We start from the raw sequence: 19781 nt of genomic DNA on the forward strand, positions 1-19781 counted from the left end.
ATATCCTCTAAACATCTGCTCCTGGTGCTCACTGTCATCCTTTCTACATCTGTCCATGGATCAGATCAGCACCAAAATCACATGTGCTATATACTACCAGTTTCCATGGCACTGCAATCACACAGCTCTAATAATAGGCTACAACTTGTCTGATTCTTTTCTGTATTGACTGATTTGCTTGTTTTTCATGGACATGTTTGCTCTTGGCAGTGATGCTTACCCTTCTTATCTTCTTGGTAGTCTTCTCCGATTACAAGGTTTTGTTCTGAACTCGTACAGCAGGTGCCTGCATTGTATAGTATTCTCACCTGCTCTGAGCTGTGCCCATTTCATGAAGTGTGTGTGTGTGTGTGTGTGTGTGTGTGTGTGTGTGTGTGTGTGTGTTTACATTTTGAAGTGCCATAGGCAGCAACTTTTGCTGACAGAAGTATACTGTGTAAAGGTTAAAATTCATTTTAACAGTGTAAACCAAGTCATTGATAACATCGTGGACACTTTCAGGGAACTCAGTTGGGATCTGTCAGAAATATTTTGCAACAGGGCACGGAAGTTGAGACATCCTTTGTTCCAACTGAGCTCCTCCTTCCTCTTCACCTGAAAACAAATGTAGCATGCTGCATTTCATCCTGTTCACGTGGCAACAGGATCATATTACAGATCGTTTTTTGTTAGGCACACGCACGTATTATAGGCTACATATTCTTATTTGCCAAAGTTCTATGTCGATGTAACTACGTAAATACCTAGACGTCTATGGTAAAAAGTAGGGCTGGCATTTTATTTAATAACGTTTGCCTAAACAATTTACGGTTAATATTTTGGTAGTAACTGTCCTCTACACGTTCATACAAGTGAGGCCATAAAACTGTTATTGTTTTGCGTGTATTGCTCAACCGCTGTCATTTTTTGTTGTGAACTTTTTTTCTCCGCGAAAAGTTGCGTTTGTTTGCAAACAAAGAAAAGCCACGTGTAGAACGAAAGGCTCACGGGAAATGCTGTTTCTGTTATGGCAAACAGTAAGCGACAACAATCAATTTAACTCAAATACCCATAATGCACCACCAGCACCAGCCTAGTGGGCGCAGTGGGCTGGATATGTTTTTGCCTGACAAGTATATATATATGGGTTCTGTTTTTACTGTTAGCTAGTTTGTGCCCTTTTGTTGTTGTCGTCCCCTGAAAGTCAAAATGTCCCGGCTATATAACAGCCTACCTTGTTTGCCGTAATTATTCGAGGGCATACATTGTTAAAGCTATTGTTAAACTATATTTCAGATTTATTTTTGTTTTGTTTTGTTCACTTGTGACCGAAGAGGAAGTTTCATCTGGAAACGTCTCTGTAAGGTAACGACTTGTATCTATTACAAAATATGTTGTTAATGAGTTTGTGAGTTCTGAATTTAGAATTATTTCTTACTTTCCGGTTGAATATTTTATCGAGTAAAGCTATTGCTAGTGTTTTATTCTAGTATGTTTACAAGGGCTAACGGTCGGTACGAGGCAAAGTCTCCTTTGTCTAAATACAGAAACACAACTGTTTTCTGTGTTCACTGTTCAGTGTTACCTGGCATCAGATATACATGAAAACATTTTACTTGATTGTCTGTAATTAAAACTTAAATGGTGGGATATAATGTCATATTTAGCAAAAAATAAATAGCAAAATAATAACTATATGATTTTTTTTCTCATAAGACTGTCAATTCTGTTTTACATCACACCAATTATAACAATAAACAAAATGGTTTATTTCATTTTATGTCATTTGTTGTTGTTTTTATATCAAATTATTGTACTCATCACCTGGTATTAGTCACAAAGTAAAGATTTCGTGCATCAGACACCTCTGGCTAAACCTGTCCTCTGCTCCACATGACATCCAGGAGTTGCTGCTGCACGTTAATAACCCACTTGAATAGGTTGAGTCTGCCCAGGCTGAGCCATAGTTAAAAATAACCTGAGATCAATGACCTCACAGTAGGAAAGGCCATTGATAAGAGAGTTTTTAATGTTTTGATGAAATATCTTCAAGAACTTCAGAATTGGCTACCCCAAATATACACACATTCTTTGTGGATCTGAACAAAGCATAATACATGGGACACATTGGTTGTTGGCTATAAGTAGAACAATGTCCAAAGACTACAGGTTGAACTAAAACAGAATATGACTCAAGGTTATCAGTATCACTGGCTTTGCACATGTTGTTTGAACAATGATTTTGGGGTGTCCCTCCCCCTACTCTCTTTCAAAACACACCTGGATGGAATGTAGGTAGGTCAACCTCTCTCCTGCCTGTATCGTTTTGTCATCTTCCATCTCGTGCAGTTCATTGTGCTGCAGGGCACAACTGTTTTGCAGCAGTGATGAGCTAAAGTAACTGTCAGGCAGATTTGTGTGCAGCTCAGATTTAATTCCTTGAAACTTTTTTTCTTAGTACTACCCCATGGGCTTGACAAATGTTTTTTTCTTCCTACTTTTGTACACATGCTTTGTGGCTTCGCTCTGTGAGTGCTTTGTTTGCCCATAGTGAATGTTCGCAATTTGTACTACAGTGATCCAATTCAGTTGTTTTTTATGAATTCATGAACTGGCTATCCCCACACCTGATAAGATGCCATGGTAATAGTATATAGCGATATAATGGAAAAAAAATTTTTTTGTAATAACACTGTACTGATTGGTCTCCATCCTCAGGTCATCTTAAAGCTTAGAGAAGGTCTACGTTTAAGGTAGCAGCCATGGTGTTGATTCTGGGCAGAAGGATGAACAGGGAGGACTCTGGGATCAGAGACTCACCAGCTGTCAAACGCAAGGTGCTGTCAAAAGCTTCTTTTTTTTTTTATCTTGCAGCTTTTGTCCCAAGTGATTAAAAGCAGAAATTGTAAAAAACAAAAAAACAAAAACTTTCTACGTGTTGTTGTCTCCTAAGGTGTTTGAGGTTGACTCCAAAACCTTTGCCAGCCAGGATGTCTTGGACTTCTGTTCTGGCTCATCCCACTCAGAGGGCATTCTGCAGGTATTCAATGAGTTTCGCGACTGCCGCCTGTTTACTGATGTTGTCATCAGTGTGCAGGGCCGTGAGTTCCCCTGCCATCGTGCTGTGCTCTCTGCCTGCTCCTCCTACTTCAGAGCCATGTTCTGCAACGATCACCGCGAGAGCCGCGAGATGCTGGTCGAGATCAACGGCATCCTGGCTGAGGCGATGGACTCCTTCCTCACCTATGTTTACACCGGCCGTGCCAAAATCACCACAGAGAATGTCCAGTTCCTCTTTGAGACCTCCAGCCTCTTCCAGATCTACACACTGCGTGATGCCTGTGCCAAGTTCCTGGAAGACCAGCTGGACCCTTGCAACTGCCTGGGCATCCAGCGCTTCGCAGATGCCCATGCCCTGAAGCAGCTAGCCAGCCGATGCCGCAGTTACGCCATTGCCAACTTCTCAGACGTGGCTCAGCACGAGGAGTTCCTCGACCTACGCAAAGAAGAGCTGGAAGAGTACACTGGTAGTGATGAGCTGGCCATCTGTAAGGAGGAGGAGGTGTTTGAGGCAGTGATGAGATGGGTGTACCACGATGTGGAGCACAGGAAGCCCATGCTTAAGGACCTGCTGCACCATGTGCGGCTGCCCCTTCTGCACCCCAACTACTTTGTCCAGACAGTGGAGGGAGACCAGATTATCCAGAATGCCCCAGAGTGCTACCAGCTTCTCCACGAGGCCAGACGCTATCACGTGCTCGGAAATGAAATGATGTCACCCAGAACTCGTCCACGCAGGTAACTGAAATGTCGACTGACTAGTTATGAGAAAGGCGACAGATGATCTAGCCTAGGTGTTATGTCCAAAATAGGAAAAAAACAACAGTGATCCATCAATCCGTTTGTCCTGTCACAACATTGGCTTGTGGAAGAAAAGTATGACTTGTTAGTCTGCTTTTACAGTGTATGTATATATATATATATATATATATATATATATATATATATATGCTCTGTTGCAGTCACATGATGAATGACTGTTACCTCTGTTTTGTTGTGCACCAGTTCAGAAAAGATTTTGTTTGATCTGATTGCTGTTTTGTCTTGTTGGGTTCAAACAGCTCTTACACTGGGATGCCAGAGATCAGAATGAGATAAGAAAAACGTGTCTTTAAAAGCAGTTAGTCGCCCTTTTATCCTAGATCCATTGTATAGCTAGAGGCTACAATGGTGAATGATGAACTTGGTGCTCCCGCCTCCAGCAGTTTTGTTGCTGCGTCTGTGTTATTGGTGTACATGTTTGTGTTAGAGAGACAGACAGACAGTTAGACAGAGAGTGTTATTGTAGTGAACAGACAAGTGTGCCTTTGACTCAGCAGTGTTTTGTGGCCCTATTTTGAAATGGAAATGATAATGAGGGAGGCAGGGCATGTTCCTATAAAGACAATTATGTGACGCAAGAAACGGCAAATGTTCAGTCTTGTAATCATACCAGCAAAGTAACTCACCTTGTTGATGTATTTGGCTTTTGGTGTTTTTACCTGTTTTATTTGTTGCTTTTATTTTGGTGCTTCTTTTATTTGAAGAGTGTGCAGATGGATGTTACGATGTCGTGTTCGATGAAGGAAAAACGTTGGCGGTGACTGAAACCTTATGAATAAGATACAAAACGGACCATATGGCAGCCTGCTGTACAACAAACAACCGTACAGCTGCCTTTGTGTGTTAAACGACTGACAACAGTGCCAGTTGTCAGTTATTAATGCAGTGTGACGTGTATTTCAGGTGTATTGTGTCCGTATCCAGGCAGATCTCTTCAGATTAGCAAGCCAACCAGTCAGCTTCGTCTGCCCCTGAGGGCCAAATCTGCTCCTGCTAAAAACAGATGCCTGGTTCTCCCCTTTCTGTGTCTACATCAACGCCTTTTTTCTTCTTTTGGGAAGCCTCTAGAATATAATTAATCACATGCACACATACATTGCGTGCACACACATGAAGCTAAAAGGCTCCTGGGCCGTCTGGTTTGAGGTTGAGGTAAAAAAAAAAAAAAAAAAAAATATTTGCACATGTTAAACAAATTATGATAATACTCTAGAATATACAATGTATACAAAAGTCTGTATAAAAACTACATATTTTTGTTCTCGCTTAAAATTGTAGGCAGGCTACTTAGTAGGCCAAACCTCCAGGACCTCTTAACCTGTGGCCCTTGCTGTCATCAGGTCATCTAGTAGCTGCTATCGTCCTTGTTTTTCCTGCCGCCACGGCATCACTATTTTATGAATGAAACATGGCGGAGAAACGTAAAAGTGCTGATAACTGCTCTTTATCAAAAAAGAAATAAATGCTCTATCTCGAGAGTTAACTCAACTTTGGTTTGGGGGCTCAGCTTTTCTTAGACACGAGTAGGGGGGGCCCCAAGGAAAAAAGGATGGGAACCACTGCTGTAGATGATTACAAGCATGTGAAACAGCCCGGATCTCCGACTTGTATCTGAGTAAACAGATAGAGAAATGTAGGGCAAAGTGCAAAGAACCATACTTTTGTGCCACATTTGTTCTTACAGTGGTATTCAAAATGTACTGGATTTTCTTTATACAGTCTAGTCTTCATCCAGCATCAATATTTTAAAAGGATACAATAATAAAAGAAGCTGTAGTTAATTTGCTGGCTTCCCCTAGGAAATGTGGTCATATCCACGGCATGTGTTGAACAGCCAAATAGAAAAGCTTTGTGATAATGGAAATTCAGCTCAAGTCTAGCCCCATGTGTGTTTTTATTGTATTTACCACTCCGTTCCTGCCCTTGCACACATTTCTGCCATCTGTAATTAGAAATCCCTCCTAGTGTTGACATGTGCATGTTTATGTCTTTATAACCTTTGTATAGGCCAACTGATATACAGCATTTTAATTAGATACCATGTCTGTAATCTGTACATTCTTGTAACAAGCCTTTAAATTCAAATATGTAATTCAAACAATAATGGCTTCAGCTGTGTTGTTATTTCCCTCCATCTCTGAATGTTTCAATGCTTTCCGTTTGCCTTGCCTTGTCTGCTCTAGAAGTGGAACGGTTCACAAAATTCACAGTTCGGTTTGTATTATGGTTTTCGGTTAAGTACGTTTTATGGTACAGAGGGGGGGCATTGCACTCGACACCCCATCCGTGCCGACTGTGGTTTTACTGGGTTATTGTTGAGGCTATTCCCTCCCAATAACTTGATTTGAAGTTTTTTATTTTTATCTGCACAAGCCCTTTTGACTGAAATCTGTCAGGCTAACCTAAACAAACAATACATACATGCATGCCCCAAACTGTTACTAGCGGGCCGAACGGTTCGGATATTTTACTTGAACCGTTTCATCCCTAGTCTGCTCCCTTTTCTTTTTAAAGGTCGACTGGATATTCTGAGGTGATTGTAGTGGTGGGGGGTTGTGAGAGAGTAGGGGGCTTCAACCTGCCCTACACTGAATGCTATGATCCAGTCACAGGAGAGTGGAAATCCCTGGCCAAACTACCTGAGTTCACCAAGTCAGAGTATGCTGTCTGTGCCCTCCGCAATGACATTCTGGTGTCAGGTAAGACCCGGCTACATCTGTTACAAACCATTCAATAGCATGGTCCTGTCAAGGCTTGAAATTAACACCAGCCAAACTGCAATAAACAGGTATCTATTAACTGTGGCAGATAATGTTTTTAAGTTACGGATCCTAAATAAAATTCTATATATTAATACATATTTCCAAAGTGTGTGACGATTTTGCTAGCATGTTGTCTTTCATTTTTTACTATATAAAATGAATCAATGACTCATAGTATTTTCTATCTCACAATAACCTTTTGGCTATTAGAAAATTTAGAATGGCTATTAACTTTGAATCCCAAGTCTATTTTAAGCCTTGGTACTGATACTATTACACCACTTTCTATATGGTTAGACTCCATATGGTCTTGTTTGTTACAAAGTCTACTTTCTCCTAATAATGGGCAGTGGTGGCCTAAAGGTTAGAGAAGCGAGCTTGGGACCGGGAGGTCTCCGGTTCAATCCCCAGACCGACAGGTTGGGGAAAGTGAAAGAGCAATGCATGTCCCTTCCTCATTGCCACCACTGAGGTGCCATTGAGCAAGGCCCCTAATCCCAACCACTCCAAGCTGCTCAGTGGCCAGCAGATCAGACTGTGGTTGTACTGGGCAGCTTCCAGGTATGAATGTGTATCTGTGTGAATGTTACAGTTGCAAATGAGAAATTGTTCTCACTTACCTGGATAAATAAAGCTTAAAAAAAAAGAATCACTAGTACACTCTCTAATCTATCCCCAAGTGGAGTGGTAGGAAAGGCCATGGTGGCTGTATGCCCTGTGTTATTTTTACAGTCGAAGGAAAATATGAGAGCAACATCTGGATGATGCACACTCCAGGCTCAGTGCTGAGAGAGGCCTTCATTGGCCAGCTCATTCCCTCATTCCCTCCCTCTTCCTATTGGCCAATCATCAGGGGTCACCACCTGTTACATTGGTTCAGCAGCTTTCTAGGATCTTCTGTATGCAACAATCGAACATATCTTTTTCATTTTCTAATAGGTTGTGATGTTATTATCTTGAAATAAACCTAAATCTGAGATATTATAACTCATTGCTTTTGGAACTGAGCATGGGCCAAGTGTGGCGTAAGCCTTCTTTTGGTGAAATACAGATCTAGATTAAACAAAACTATCTTTCATCTTAACCGATGAGGTCAGTGGAAGGTAGTTTCTAAAGCCAAACATTGATCTGTGTACAAGATGCAGTTCTGTATGCTGGTTGGTTATCGGGTATGGAGGTTTGAAGTGGTTTCCCTTTTTTTTTGGGATATGTTTCCAAGAATAAACATTGACAGAAGTTCAAATGTGCCTGCTGGGACTGCTCATGCTCAAACATTCTTTACATGAGCTGCAAAACAGTACTGTACAAAAACAGCAGTTAAAAGATACAGAGAAGGGGGAAAAAAAGAAGGAGATGTAGAGAAAAAAACGTTATCCCTTCAGCAGAGTGTGCAGTGTTTTTCTTTTTTATGCTCTCACTGTGCCAAGTCCTCACGTGTTTGCTATCAATCTACCTTCACGTGCTGCCTGGATAAGTCAACATACACCCCCCTCCCCCCGTCTTTCTGACTCTGACACATACATATGTACTACTGCTTTGTAGCATATTATGATCTTTGTTGTCCAATCTGCCTTGAAACATTTAATCCCCTTTTCTCAACTTTATTTTTGTATTGCACTCTCTCAATTACATTCCCACACATACCTCCAGTCTGTCTGCCCCTCTCCTCACACTGGGAACTGGTGCAAATACTTTGGAGGGCCTCCAGTCTCTAACATAGCTGCAGTTAGCTGTGGTCTTAAAGAGATACTAGGCCGATATTCAACCAACTTTGTATCATAATAATGTAGTATGTGTAAATGAACTATATTAAAGGTGCCCTGACGCAGATATTACATGACTTTGTGGTAATGTCTGAAGTTCTACCATGGACTCTGTAACATTTTTTGTGGAAAAAATGCCTTAGTTACCTTCAAGCCATTCTAGCGTGGTATAGAAAACCTGCAGGAAGACAAAACTAGACAATGCTTATCAAATATAAACAAATATTTTGTTAATGCATTATCTATTTCTTGCCTAAATCTTTTCAGAAACACATTTTAGCTTACCATTTAACCGTTAGACGAGATTGTTTGTTACCAGCTGGCCACCATACTGATTCTGTGACTTGCTCGCATTACGTACCCACCAGTGGAAGCGTTTATTGGAATGGCACGCCGCAGTGCATTTTGGTTTTGAGCCAAAGGGAATATCACAGTGACTTTTCTGTCTCTTCTCTGGCTATGTAGCACCAATTAAATTTAATTTAAGTTTTCTTAAATTGGTGCTACATGCCATGATAAACCCAGTTTAATGAAAAAACCCTCTTTCCAGCGTTAAAACGCTTCTTTAAATAGGATGTGGCCCTATTGAGTGTACAAAACTTCTTAGGACAGGGACTGACTTTCTCACATCCACAGCATTGACATTAGCCTCTTTGTCAGACCCAGATTGAGCATGCTGAATTAACTATCAAATGTTTTAAATTCTGGAGTACTTCAGATTACAGTCTGCATGATCTCAGTTATGTTCTGATCTCACAGGATAAATCAAGCTTGGTTTATTGTGGTAACATTAAAATAAAGATTTAGATAATGTCTTATCAGCTAATGAGCAGAAAAACACATTACAGAGGGGTGGACATCATAGTCGTTAGCAACCGGGTTTTTCCAGTTTTCTTTCTCCGACAACCAACATGTTATAACATACTGAACTAGAGCATTTGCATTAGCATTACAACTTAAAGCAATGCGTAACTCTCAGAAAGCCGTCACACAACTCATATTGGGACCTCCCAAAGACGCCTCTTGTTCCTTAAGAACAGCGATTAGCAGCAGTGGTCCTCCCCATCTGAGTCAGTAGGACGGACGTTTTTGGTGGGGGAAAAAAAAGCCAGCCTTCTAAAGGTAGTAGTTCTGTTAAATAGCTTTTCTCGGTTTGCAGGGGCTATCTTTGAAGTGGTCTGTCCTCTGTCAATGTGTTTCCTTCATGCAAATCTTGCCTCAGTGGCAGAAGACTGTCTGGCTCTTTTACTATTCAAAAGATCAACAAGCAGACGCATGTTAACTTCTTTCCCTTGTCTCCTTGCATCTGTGTGCTACAGTATAATTTTAATTAACAATTGAACATTAATAACCCATATTACCGATGTATAACCACTGGTTTATATATAATAGGTGACCTTTCACAAAGGTGATTTTTTTTTATAATTAGGATGAAACACATGGCTAATAACCATTAACCTGACTCCGCCAGATGGAATGCTTCGCATTTGCTCGGCATATCCATCTGGGAACTTTCCGTTGGAGAACTTTTGGGAAGGGGCGGAATACTGGTTATTTGATTGGATGAACCATCTGTCTATCACCTATGTTGGTGATGGACGGGCCAAATCAACCAATCAGATCCACGAAGCGTATGAAAATACAACCACAAGCCCGCCCCTGCTGCTGCAGGCAAAACATAGCTCGTAAGCTCAGCATGCAAGCAACATGTCGGTAAAGGAGATTTGCCGTTTGTGTAACGAGAATTTAGGAATAAAAGGCACCATTTCAGGTTTCCGGACCATATTCCAAAAGAAGGATCCAAGAGAAAAAAAGCATTAGCGAGCGGCTAACAGAATTAGGGCTACAGCTGGCTGATAATACTGGTTAGCTGATTGGATAAACCATCTGTCTATCACCACCTAACCCACCTCAAAACCAACGCTGATTGGCCCGGTCCTTTGGCTAACGGCTCCAAATTTTCTCTGCCTCAAGATGCCAGACTGATCTGCGAGTGGAAAACTGGAGCTCGCGAGATCAGGACGGTCTCACGAGGCTAAATAACCATACCCACTGGTCTGATTCTGTCTGTCAGTTATCTTACAATACTTACAATACAATTTGCACGCAAAGAGGCCTAGAGACACCTTTTGTTTACGCTGGCAGGTTTTCTTTATGCTTTTATTATTGCTCCATATAACCAACCACGTGTGTCCTGTACAAAGAAAACACCCAATGGCAAATTGCTGACACCATCACAACAACTTGAGATTTGTTTTTATTTCAGTTTCAAGAGATCATCCTGTATTAATCCCAATTGTTAAATAGGAAACTGCTCTCCTCTGAAGGGCACCAAGTTTGGCGGGTTTTTATTATTTTCCATAATCTGTATTTTATTAACTGATATCACCGCCATGTTATCAATTTAATTCGCAGTGTGAAATAACACAGATTGTCACCGACTGTTTATGTGCGTGACTCTAGTATCCGTACTCCACTGATGCTCCAACATATACTTCTTCTGAACTTATTGTTGGATACATGCCAGCAGATAAGGGTTATTGGAATTAATAACAGTACAGTGGCCACACAATTCACCTAGTTCTTCAAATGTCTTTAGATAATGTGGTATCTTTTCCTTTTTAACTTAAATTGGACACTGTTTTTATCGGTTAACCTACATTTTATCACGTTTTTGTCTGTCCTTCATGCTATAACTTTAGCTTGTGCCACCCATTGCATTTTTTAAAAGATTTTGCCTCAGTCTCTGGAGGATTAATAGACGTGTGTGTGCGTGTCCGTGTGCGTGTGTGTGTGCATGTGTGTGCATGTGTGTGCATGTGTGTGTGTGTGTGGTGGAGTGGTTATAGAGAGAGAGAGAGAGAGAGAGAGAGAGGGCACATGTTATGACTTGTTAAAAATGTGTCTGGGTCACACTATAACTTGGTCAGGTGCCTGTTATTATTCTCTAACTTCCTACAGAGCATGTTTGACCAGAGACAACAGATGTTGACAACAGACACTCGTACTGCAGTAGTAGTCATGCTGTAACTCGATTAGCTGCAAAAGAGCCTGATTATGGCCTGTTTGCTCTAGAAATTATTTAAAACCCACACCTGTGTGTGTGTGTGTGTGTGTGTGTGTGTGTGTGTGTGTGTGTGTGTGTGTGTGTGTGTGTGTGTGTGTGTGTGTGTGTGTGTGTGTGCTTAAATATAGAACTTGTTGTATATTTGACTCTCATTTGTATCAGATCAACTGGATTACAAATGATAGCACTAACAATCGGATTTCTCTAGTGGTAAATTTACTGAACCCAAAATTGTCTTTGCCATTGACCGGCATCTTTGTCCCTTGGTGCTTTTAGGTGGTCGTATCAACAGCAGGGACGTGTGGATGTATAACTCCCAGCTCAACCTGTGGATCAGAGTGGCTTCTCTTAACAAAGGCCGCTGGAGACACAAGATGGGCGTCCTACTGGGCAAGGTAAGGGTGCATGGTTACCCCACCGTGGATGCCTCTGATGTATGGGTTGACTTATAGTTGTGTCAGATTTCACTCGTATAGCTGTGTCGTACATTATCAGGCCCTCTCGTATACCCCGAAGTAATTGTGCTAACGTTTTTCATTTACTATATGATACAGAGCGACTATGGAGCCAAGCAAAATCGCTGCAAGCTAAATGACTGCTGTAAAATTAGTTTTGCTATATCACTAAATATGAGAATGAGTAGTCAAAATCACAATCCTGTGAGGAGCTACCGGCAGTTACAGGTGTGTTGTAGGTGTGTGTGTGCTGGGCAACTGTTCAGGCAACGACAATTGTGGCTCCTAAAGAGGTCAGCATAGATGCTGCAGTATCAGTTATATCAGAACTGGAGGGTATTTCTTTATTTAAAGATAAGCAAAGAATGGCACTGAAGGCTTTTCTCAATGGAAAAGGTATTTTCGCTCTTCACCCGATGGGCTTCGACAGGAGTTTGATAGACAGGTGGTTCATCCAATAGTCTGCTAAACTGTCACCAATGACAGCTTCTCGGATGGTTCTGTGTAACAAAACATCTAATCTGCCACAGGTTACATTTTGACTCCTTTCAAAATCATATGTCTCATCCTACTGTTACACATACTCTCTAACCTGCAGGCTTGAAGGAATTTGTAAACACACAGAGGGCTTTGCATACTTAGTGATGATTGACATTAAGTATCTAGTCTTAACTTAGACCTACGTAAGTGACTCATCAGTGGCAGAAACACTGAGGAATATCAGTCATATCATTTGACTATTGCCTGCTTTCTGCTTATCAGTGATCCTCCATGTTGGTATATGAGGGCACCTCGTGACAGGTAGCAATATTATATTATTTGCGTGTATTTGACACATCCGTTTGTTGCCCCAGGGTTTGTAAATGGCTGGTGCCAGCCCGTCTCACAAATCCTAGATACAAACAAGCTGATTCAACATAGAGAAGGAAGTTTGCCTTTATGTTAAAGTGGTATATAAACAAGTTATGTTAGCTACTGGAACACGTGGCACATAATTCAACTGTGACTTGTAATTAGTCCTACACATTTCCTTCTTTCTCTAGTAGAGGGCTATGTGGACATTCTTGTTTTGAAGGCAGTGGGAGTTTAATGGATGTGTGCCAGCACCTCACACTTTCAAGTTAAGGACTAGCTTAGTCCACTTGCCCATAACATATGTCTCTACTGCGCAATCACATATGCCTGGGAAAACCCCTGCTAAGCCTGTAAACCCACATTGAGTTTGCATACATAGGCATAATTAAGCACAATTACTCTACTGTAAATATATACATTACAAGGCTGTTGATTTTCTTACAGCATGCTGCGTTCCATTTACAAGAAAAGAAAATATATTAAATTGTGTGGCCGGGTTGGCTCAGTGGGTAGAGCAGGCGCACATATACCTGGAGGTTTATGCCTCGACGCAGAGGTCCAGGGTTTGAATCCGACCTATGACGAAAAGATAACTCTTGTTATGATTTAATACTATAAATAAAATTGAATTGAATTGAATTTCCTGCATGTCTTCCCTCTCTCTCTCTCCCCTTTCTCACCTAGCTATCTTATCAAATAAAGGCGGAAAAGCCCAAGAATATAATCTTTAATATTATATTAAATTACTGTATTCCTAACCTGTGAAATGTTCGTAACCACATGTTGAGTTTGGAAAGGCTCTTAAACTAGAAAGTCAAGTCTGTCTTCATTGCATAGCATGTACTTTTGTAGCATTTGTAGTTGTAAAGACCATCTTTATGCAAGTGAAATGTTGTTACGACTATGGCATGTGTACCTCACGAGAGGGTTCTGAACTGTAAGCTGAACAGAGCATAAACGGAGATGCCTCAGGCTAATACACCACTCGCATGTGTGTGTTTTAGTCAAGTACACAAGCATGTAAACACACAAAGAACATGGACACAAGTACAAGTCTTTTTGGAAAGCTTTGGGCTAAAACAGCCCTTTATTTTCTTTGTCAGAAAGGGCCTGACTCAGGATGGGTTCTTGTCAAATGCAGCAATTCTGGCCAATCTGTATTGAATTTTGTATTCCTTCCAAACAACACTCAAATGCTTAGTTGCCTTGCCACAGAAACCACAAACACATGTTGTGCGTGCATTCAAAGTAACTGCACTCAGGTCCTCCACAACAGTGAGGTAATCAGCTGGAGGGTCACTCTCTGGCTATAAAAGTCAGCAATTAACTCTGAGTCATGTATCAAGTTACGGTGAAAACAAGATCAAGTCATTTAACCTGACTCTAAAAGTTATAGAACATTAAAGGAAACCAAGCTCAAAATTACTGATCTGCAGCTGACTTAACACTCTCATGCAAAGATTATTTGATGCTAAAATAAGACTGCATAGTAGACGTGTTTGTGCAGCACCATTTATTATGTACTGTATTTCTATACTTGCATGCAAGGCCTGCAACTTAGAAATTACACTGGCCAGGCATCACACACAACATATAAGAGGCAGTTGTACATATATAGTGCTGCACATTATATAAGCATACATAAAAACACATTCCTCTGAGATGTTAAATCCCAGGAGAGGCTCTTGTCTGCAACCACTTCCTGTATCTGTCTGTCTTCTCCTTTGTCCTCCCCTTCTCATGTCTTCTTTGTCTCTTTCTGTTTCTGTCTCTGACAGAAATTTTCTTTAGAAATTACCTTGTGCTTCTTATCTCTGGTGCTTCTTGGTTTTATCATTTTTCCTCCAAACTCAGTTTTTGGTATTCATGGCATTTCATTTCCTTATATCGTTTCGCAGATTGGTCAGGTCTTTTTGTTAGCTTTTCATTCCAAATTATATCTACCCCCCCTATCTAAAAACACACCCATTATCTATCTCTTCAGAAAATGTATCTCTGTGTGTTTTGTTTTCCCATTCTTCCTCAGAATTCAGTTCCTCCTCCTCATTTCCTCATTCTGTCTGTAATTTGATGTGAAATTTATGCTTCAGTTGCAAGAATGGAGCAACAAGGTTGTGGGTTGTAAACAAGCCTGTATGCATGTTCACGCTCTCGTGCCAAGACCTCAACGCTGATTTCCACTATCTCAAATAATTTGCATATTCAGTTCAAATTTAAATCAAATTTCTTTTTACTTGCACACATAAGCACGCCCACATTTGTCTTATTATACTTGTTCAGACCTTCCATTTACTACATCTATTCACTTTGTCCTTTCCACAACCTTAAGTCTAAACTTCTGAAACTGGTTCTTACAGGGATATTAAGTATAGGAACACACACACTTCTCACTGTCCTGTATTCTGTGATGTCCTGTTGGACTGGTCTTGTTTCCATAGAAGCAAAAATAGGTCACCACTTGTTTACCTCTCCCTGTTATGGCTGCACTTGGTGACGGCTGTTCTGATCTATCATAATGTCTTTCTATCTCTTTGTGTCTGTCAGTCCGTTTCTCTCTATTCTCTGAAGTTGTTTTCACCGTGGATACCTCAGTGTTTCTCTCGTTGTCACTACTTCTCACCTCTCTGCATGTTAGGGACAGTTAATCATTAAGCCCTGTATGTTTGAACATGGTCATAAAAAAAGTGAATGTGCTTGTTCGGTGGTTAGCAAGTGTTTTCTCAGAGAGTCATGAATGATGTTTAGCTTAGTATTTATGTGATAACCGCATATCTCAAGTCGGTATAGAGTATGTGCTACCATCTTTGAGCTAATGTAGAATGTGCCTATATATTGATACACTTACACTTTATGTATGGAAACCATGTGGAGTGTTTTATCGAGTGACTGAGGGCGAAAAGAAAAGAGTGATCCAGTGCCCCCAAACACCCTCTCTCAATCTTCAAACAACCTAGTGTCTGGATAGCGTCAGTGGCTAATTAAAGGGTCAGTTCACCCAAATTATGAAAAAAAACACCTCATTTAACTTTAGGGTCCCCATTACTCTGGGAAACCCACAGTCCTCGCTGTCAACAGATTCCATAGGGACTTGCAAACAAAAAGTTCCACTTTACAGCAAGGTCTGGAGATTGTCCAAAATAACCATTGTTTCTGGAAGGACACTTTGGTATTCAAATTATTAATTTTGCAATGCTTTTAGCACCACAAACAAAACTCAGCGCAAGAAACCTCTATCTATGTATATGTATATATATATATATGAAAAATACAACCTGTGTGGCTTGAAATTACATGAAAGTGAAAATAATGGGTGACCTGACCTAACACCTCAACATGTGGCATTTGATTAACTGTCACGCTCTGGACGGGGTAGGACACAAAAGCAGAACACAGGGCAAGTTCAATAATACTACAGTTTATTAGAAAATGAATAATGTAGATGGTGTTCCGTCGTGGAGGTTATGGGAGTGAGCATGGGTAGGTTGTGGCTCAGCAGAAGTACAAAACGGCAGGCGAGAATAGTCGGGAAGAGGCTGGGGGTCCAGAGACACGGAGAGCAAGGCAGAGGTCGGCACGGGGAGTCCAAACAGAAGATCCAGTTGAGGAGGGAACAAAGGCAGTGGCCAGCAGTGGAGGGAGAACGGCGTCTAGGAGGCAGAACACAAAAACACGATGAGGAAAAAATAAAAAGGCAAAATTACGGGAAACTCAGGATAATGACTAGAACTGGAGATAGCTAAATAATGCACAGGAAGGCAAGTGATAGTTACGTGGCTGAAACAATTATCTGGCGGGGACTGAAAGCAGACCTCTCCCTAATATAGGGAGAGTGGCAATCAGCCCCAGGTGCGTGGACTGGAGTAGGTGTAGTAGATTGTAGTGATTGCAGCAGCCTTGGTGCCGGGGTGCCTTCAGTGGTAGTGGGAATTCAGGAAACTGAGGAACAAAAAGAGACGGACGGAGACAAACAACACAGACACAAAAAGGGGCAGAGGCAAGGGAGACACACAAAAGGGAAGGGGAGACAGCTCAGGGAGGTGGGGCCCTGACATTAACTTCTATATTATTTTCAGTGCTACACATTCCTTTTATCTCTCTTTTTTCTTTCAAAACCTGCATTTACCATTTGTTATCAGCTGTGGTTATCGCATTTGGTATCAGCTATAGTCTTAGTCTGTGAATTACAGTGTGTGTCTGCTGTCATTGAGACACATGAATGCACAGTAGAAACACAGACAACGGTACCCGAGATGTTTGTGAAAGAGTGAAAAGTTCATAAGGGTGTTTTTTTTTGTCTCTGTATCAACTGTCGGTTAAAAAATGTGGCAGGGCTATTAATTAGCCCAGGTGTTGAATGCAAATATCCAGGTGCCCCATCTACTTCCGTCTTTTTGTTCCACATCTTTCTCTTTATCTTTGTGTCTTTGTTTCTCTCTCTTCTCTCCACCTCTCTCTCCCTCTCCTCTGTACTTGTTTATGCTTCAGATTTTGTGAAGAGACAGGAACAGCCCGAAGGTTTTCTGTTGCATAAGACCAGTCTGTTGCTCAGCAGTGCTATGCTCATAACCAGTCATTCTTCACACGTGATCTCCTTCGAAGTATTAGCCTAATGAAATAGAAGTTTACCATACATTTCTACCTTCCACCAGCTTTTCCCCCTATTTTCCTATTTATTTTGCCATTCATTGTGCTTCAAGAGGGTAGTATTTGTAACCACAAGGCACTTGTTTAGGGTGCATATCACATGTCTAAAGACTTCTCCAGTTTCTAATGCTTTAGCTTCCAGTAAGGTTTATGTTTTTGTTATTGTTAGTTGTTCAGATTTAAAATTTCAGATAATGGCACAGGAAAGCATTTAATCAAATCTATTGACTGGAAATATTTTCTCTCTTTCTTTCTTTCTTTCTTTCTCTCTCTCTCTGTCTCTCTCTTATAGTGGATGTGGATGTGTTTCTGTGTACATTGTATAAGTGGAAAAGTATTCATCATCACACCTAAACACAATAATAATTCCCCTAACTCTCAATTTCAGAATTCTGCTCTCTGTAAAGAGCTTGTGGTGCACATCAGTTGTTCCAAGGTGGTGATCTCAACTCTTCCATTAATCTGAATATGCTTGTGTGTTTGCCCTCAGGTCTATGCTGTGGGGGGCTATGATGGGCAGAGCCGCCTGAGCAGCGTGGAGTGTTATGACTCCTTCTCTAACCGCTGGACGGAGGTGGCTCCCATGAAAGAGGCGGTCAGCTCTCCGGCCGTGGCCAGCTGTGCCGGCAAGCTCTTTGTCATAGGAGGAGGGCCTGACGATGACACTTGTTCAGACAAGGTGGGAAACTGATGTGTGTTCCCCCCAACCACACACCTAATCACATAGTGATGACAGCTGAGATGCGTTTTGTCTCAGATAATGATCTTTCAGTAATTATACCTTTGAGAGAGGTATATATTTAAAATAGACTGTGCTATAGATAGGCTTCAAAATTAAAAACTAAAGTTTTATGTTAAAAAAGAAAAAAGCCCAACGTAAACTGTAAAATATGTTTCTGGTCTTTCCTTCTGAGGAAAAGACATAGTTTATCTGGTATGAGGAAGACTAAAATATGTTTCTGGTCTTTCCTTCTTAGGAAAAGACATAGTTTATCTGGTATGAGGAAAGCCGTATCCTTGTCAGTCTGGTTGATCCAGATATAGCTAATTTAACTGCAATAATGGTTGCCTGATCATTTTGTCCAGGCCCTTTGTTAATTGTGCAGTATTTCAGGTTTAATTTCACATAATGAGTCATTGATAGAAACGTATTTACTTAATGACATGACAGTTACGTTTATATTGACACAATGCTGATGGAAATAAGGGAATGGCTCAGGAAGAATAAAAATAAAGCAGGATACAGCAAACCAAACATTTAGAAAGAAATAGACTGTTAAATGTGACGGTAAGGTACCAAGATGAAGATCTTGGAGGGAATGTGAGGTAATGATGTAAAGGAATTCAAGGATTACATAATTTGTGTCATCTGTCAGTATGACTGTATAATCCTGTGATTCAGATAACAGATCAGGATTTGACAGCCTACGCAGGAATATTTCCATTGGGTTTTGACCAACTGTGTGTGTGTGTGTGTGTGTGTGTGTGTGTGTGTGTGTGTGTGTGTGTGTGTGTGTGTGTGTGAATGCTTGGATTGTATGCAAAACCACATAGATTCAACCACAGAATGAGCTACATATATTTCTTTCTTTCACCACAAAAAAAAAAAAAAAACTACTTGTAACTGTATGTCACAGGTTCAGTGCTACGATCCAGAGACAGACTCTTGGTTACTGCGGGCCAACATCCCCATCGCCAAGCGCTGTATCACAGCAGTGTCCCTCAACAACCTGATCTATGTGTGTGGGGGTCTCACCAAGTCCATATTCTGCTACGACCCCGCAGAAGACTACTGGATACATGTGGTTCACACCTTTAACAAACAGGTAATAGATTTAATGCAGATACTGAGCATTTGAGGAACACACTGTTTGAATTCAATTGCAAGAATCCTCTGAAACTGCGACTTCTAATTGCTGTCTCCTTCTCCCTGCAGGAGAGCTGTGGCATGTCAGTGTGCAACGGCAAGATCTTCATCCTTGGTGGCAGGGGGGAAACTGGCGAAGCATCAGACAACATCCTGTGTTACGACCCGGCAACAGGGATCATCACAGGAGTGGCAGCCATGCCGAGGCCGATCTCCTACCATGGCTGTGTAACCATCCACCGCTACAATGACAAGTACCACAGGACCTGACCGTAAACAAGCACACACACACTAAAGAACTTAAACTCTTTTAAAAACTTAAGCTCTTCAAGTTCACCCCCTGCACAACACAAACACACACTTACAACATACACATTAAGGAGCTCAGTCCACAGTACCGTTATTTTCTCACCGCATCATGTAGCAATACTCACTGTGGTGTAGAGCTGGGCAATATATCAATATTATATCGATATTGTGATATGAGACTAGATATCGTCTTAGATT

At 41.1% G+C, this 19781-nt stretch overlaps 1 protein-coding gene across 1 annotated transcript; it reads left to right on the forward strand.

Moving 5' to 3' along the window:
- Positions 1-1102: 1102 nt before the first annotated feature.
- klhl24a (kelch-like family member 24a) lies at positions 1103-19781 on the forward strand. The gene is made up of 8 exons (XM_028593837.1): positions 1103-1344; positions 2698-2816; positions 2933-3777; positions 6376-6560; positions 11730-11848; positions 17898-18086; positions 19045-19233; positions 19344-19781. Exons 2-8 carry the CDS (start codon positions 2742-2744, stop codon positions 19542-19544), a joined length of 1803 nt encoding a protein of 600 aa, XP_028449638.1. The 5' UTR covers positions 1103-1344; positions 2698-2741; the 3' UTR covers positions 19545-19781.

Source organism: Perca flavescens, chromosome 12 (genome assembly GCF_004354835.1).
Source record: "Perca flavescens isolate YP-PL-M2 chromosome 12, PFLA_1.0, whole genome shotgun sequence".
In the NCBI taxonomy this organism is placed as follows: domain Eukaryota; kingdom Metazoa; phylum Chordata; class Actinopteri; order Perciformes; family Percidae; genus Perca; species Perca flavescens.

Coding starts and splice junctions, on each gene's coding strand:
- klhl24a (XM_028593837.1), top strand. CDS start 2,742: ATGGTGTTGATTCTGGGCAGAAGGATGAACAGGGAGGACTCTGGGATC. Junction 6,561..11,729: donor CAATGACATTCTGGTGTCAG/GTAAGACCCGGC, acceptor TGGTGCTTTTAG/GTGGTCGTATCAACAGCAGG. Junction 11,849..17,897: donor TGGGCGTCCTACTGGGCAAG/GTAAGGGTGCAT, acceptor GTTTGCCCTCAG/GTCTATGCTGTGGGGGGCTA.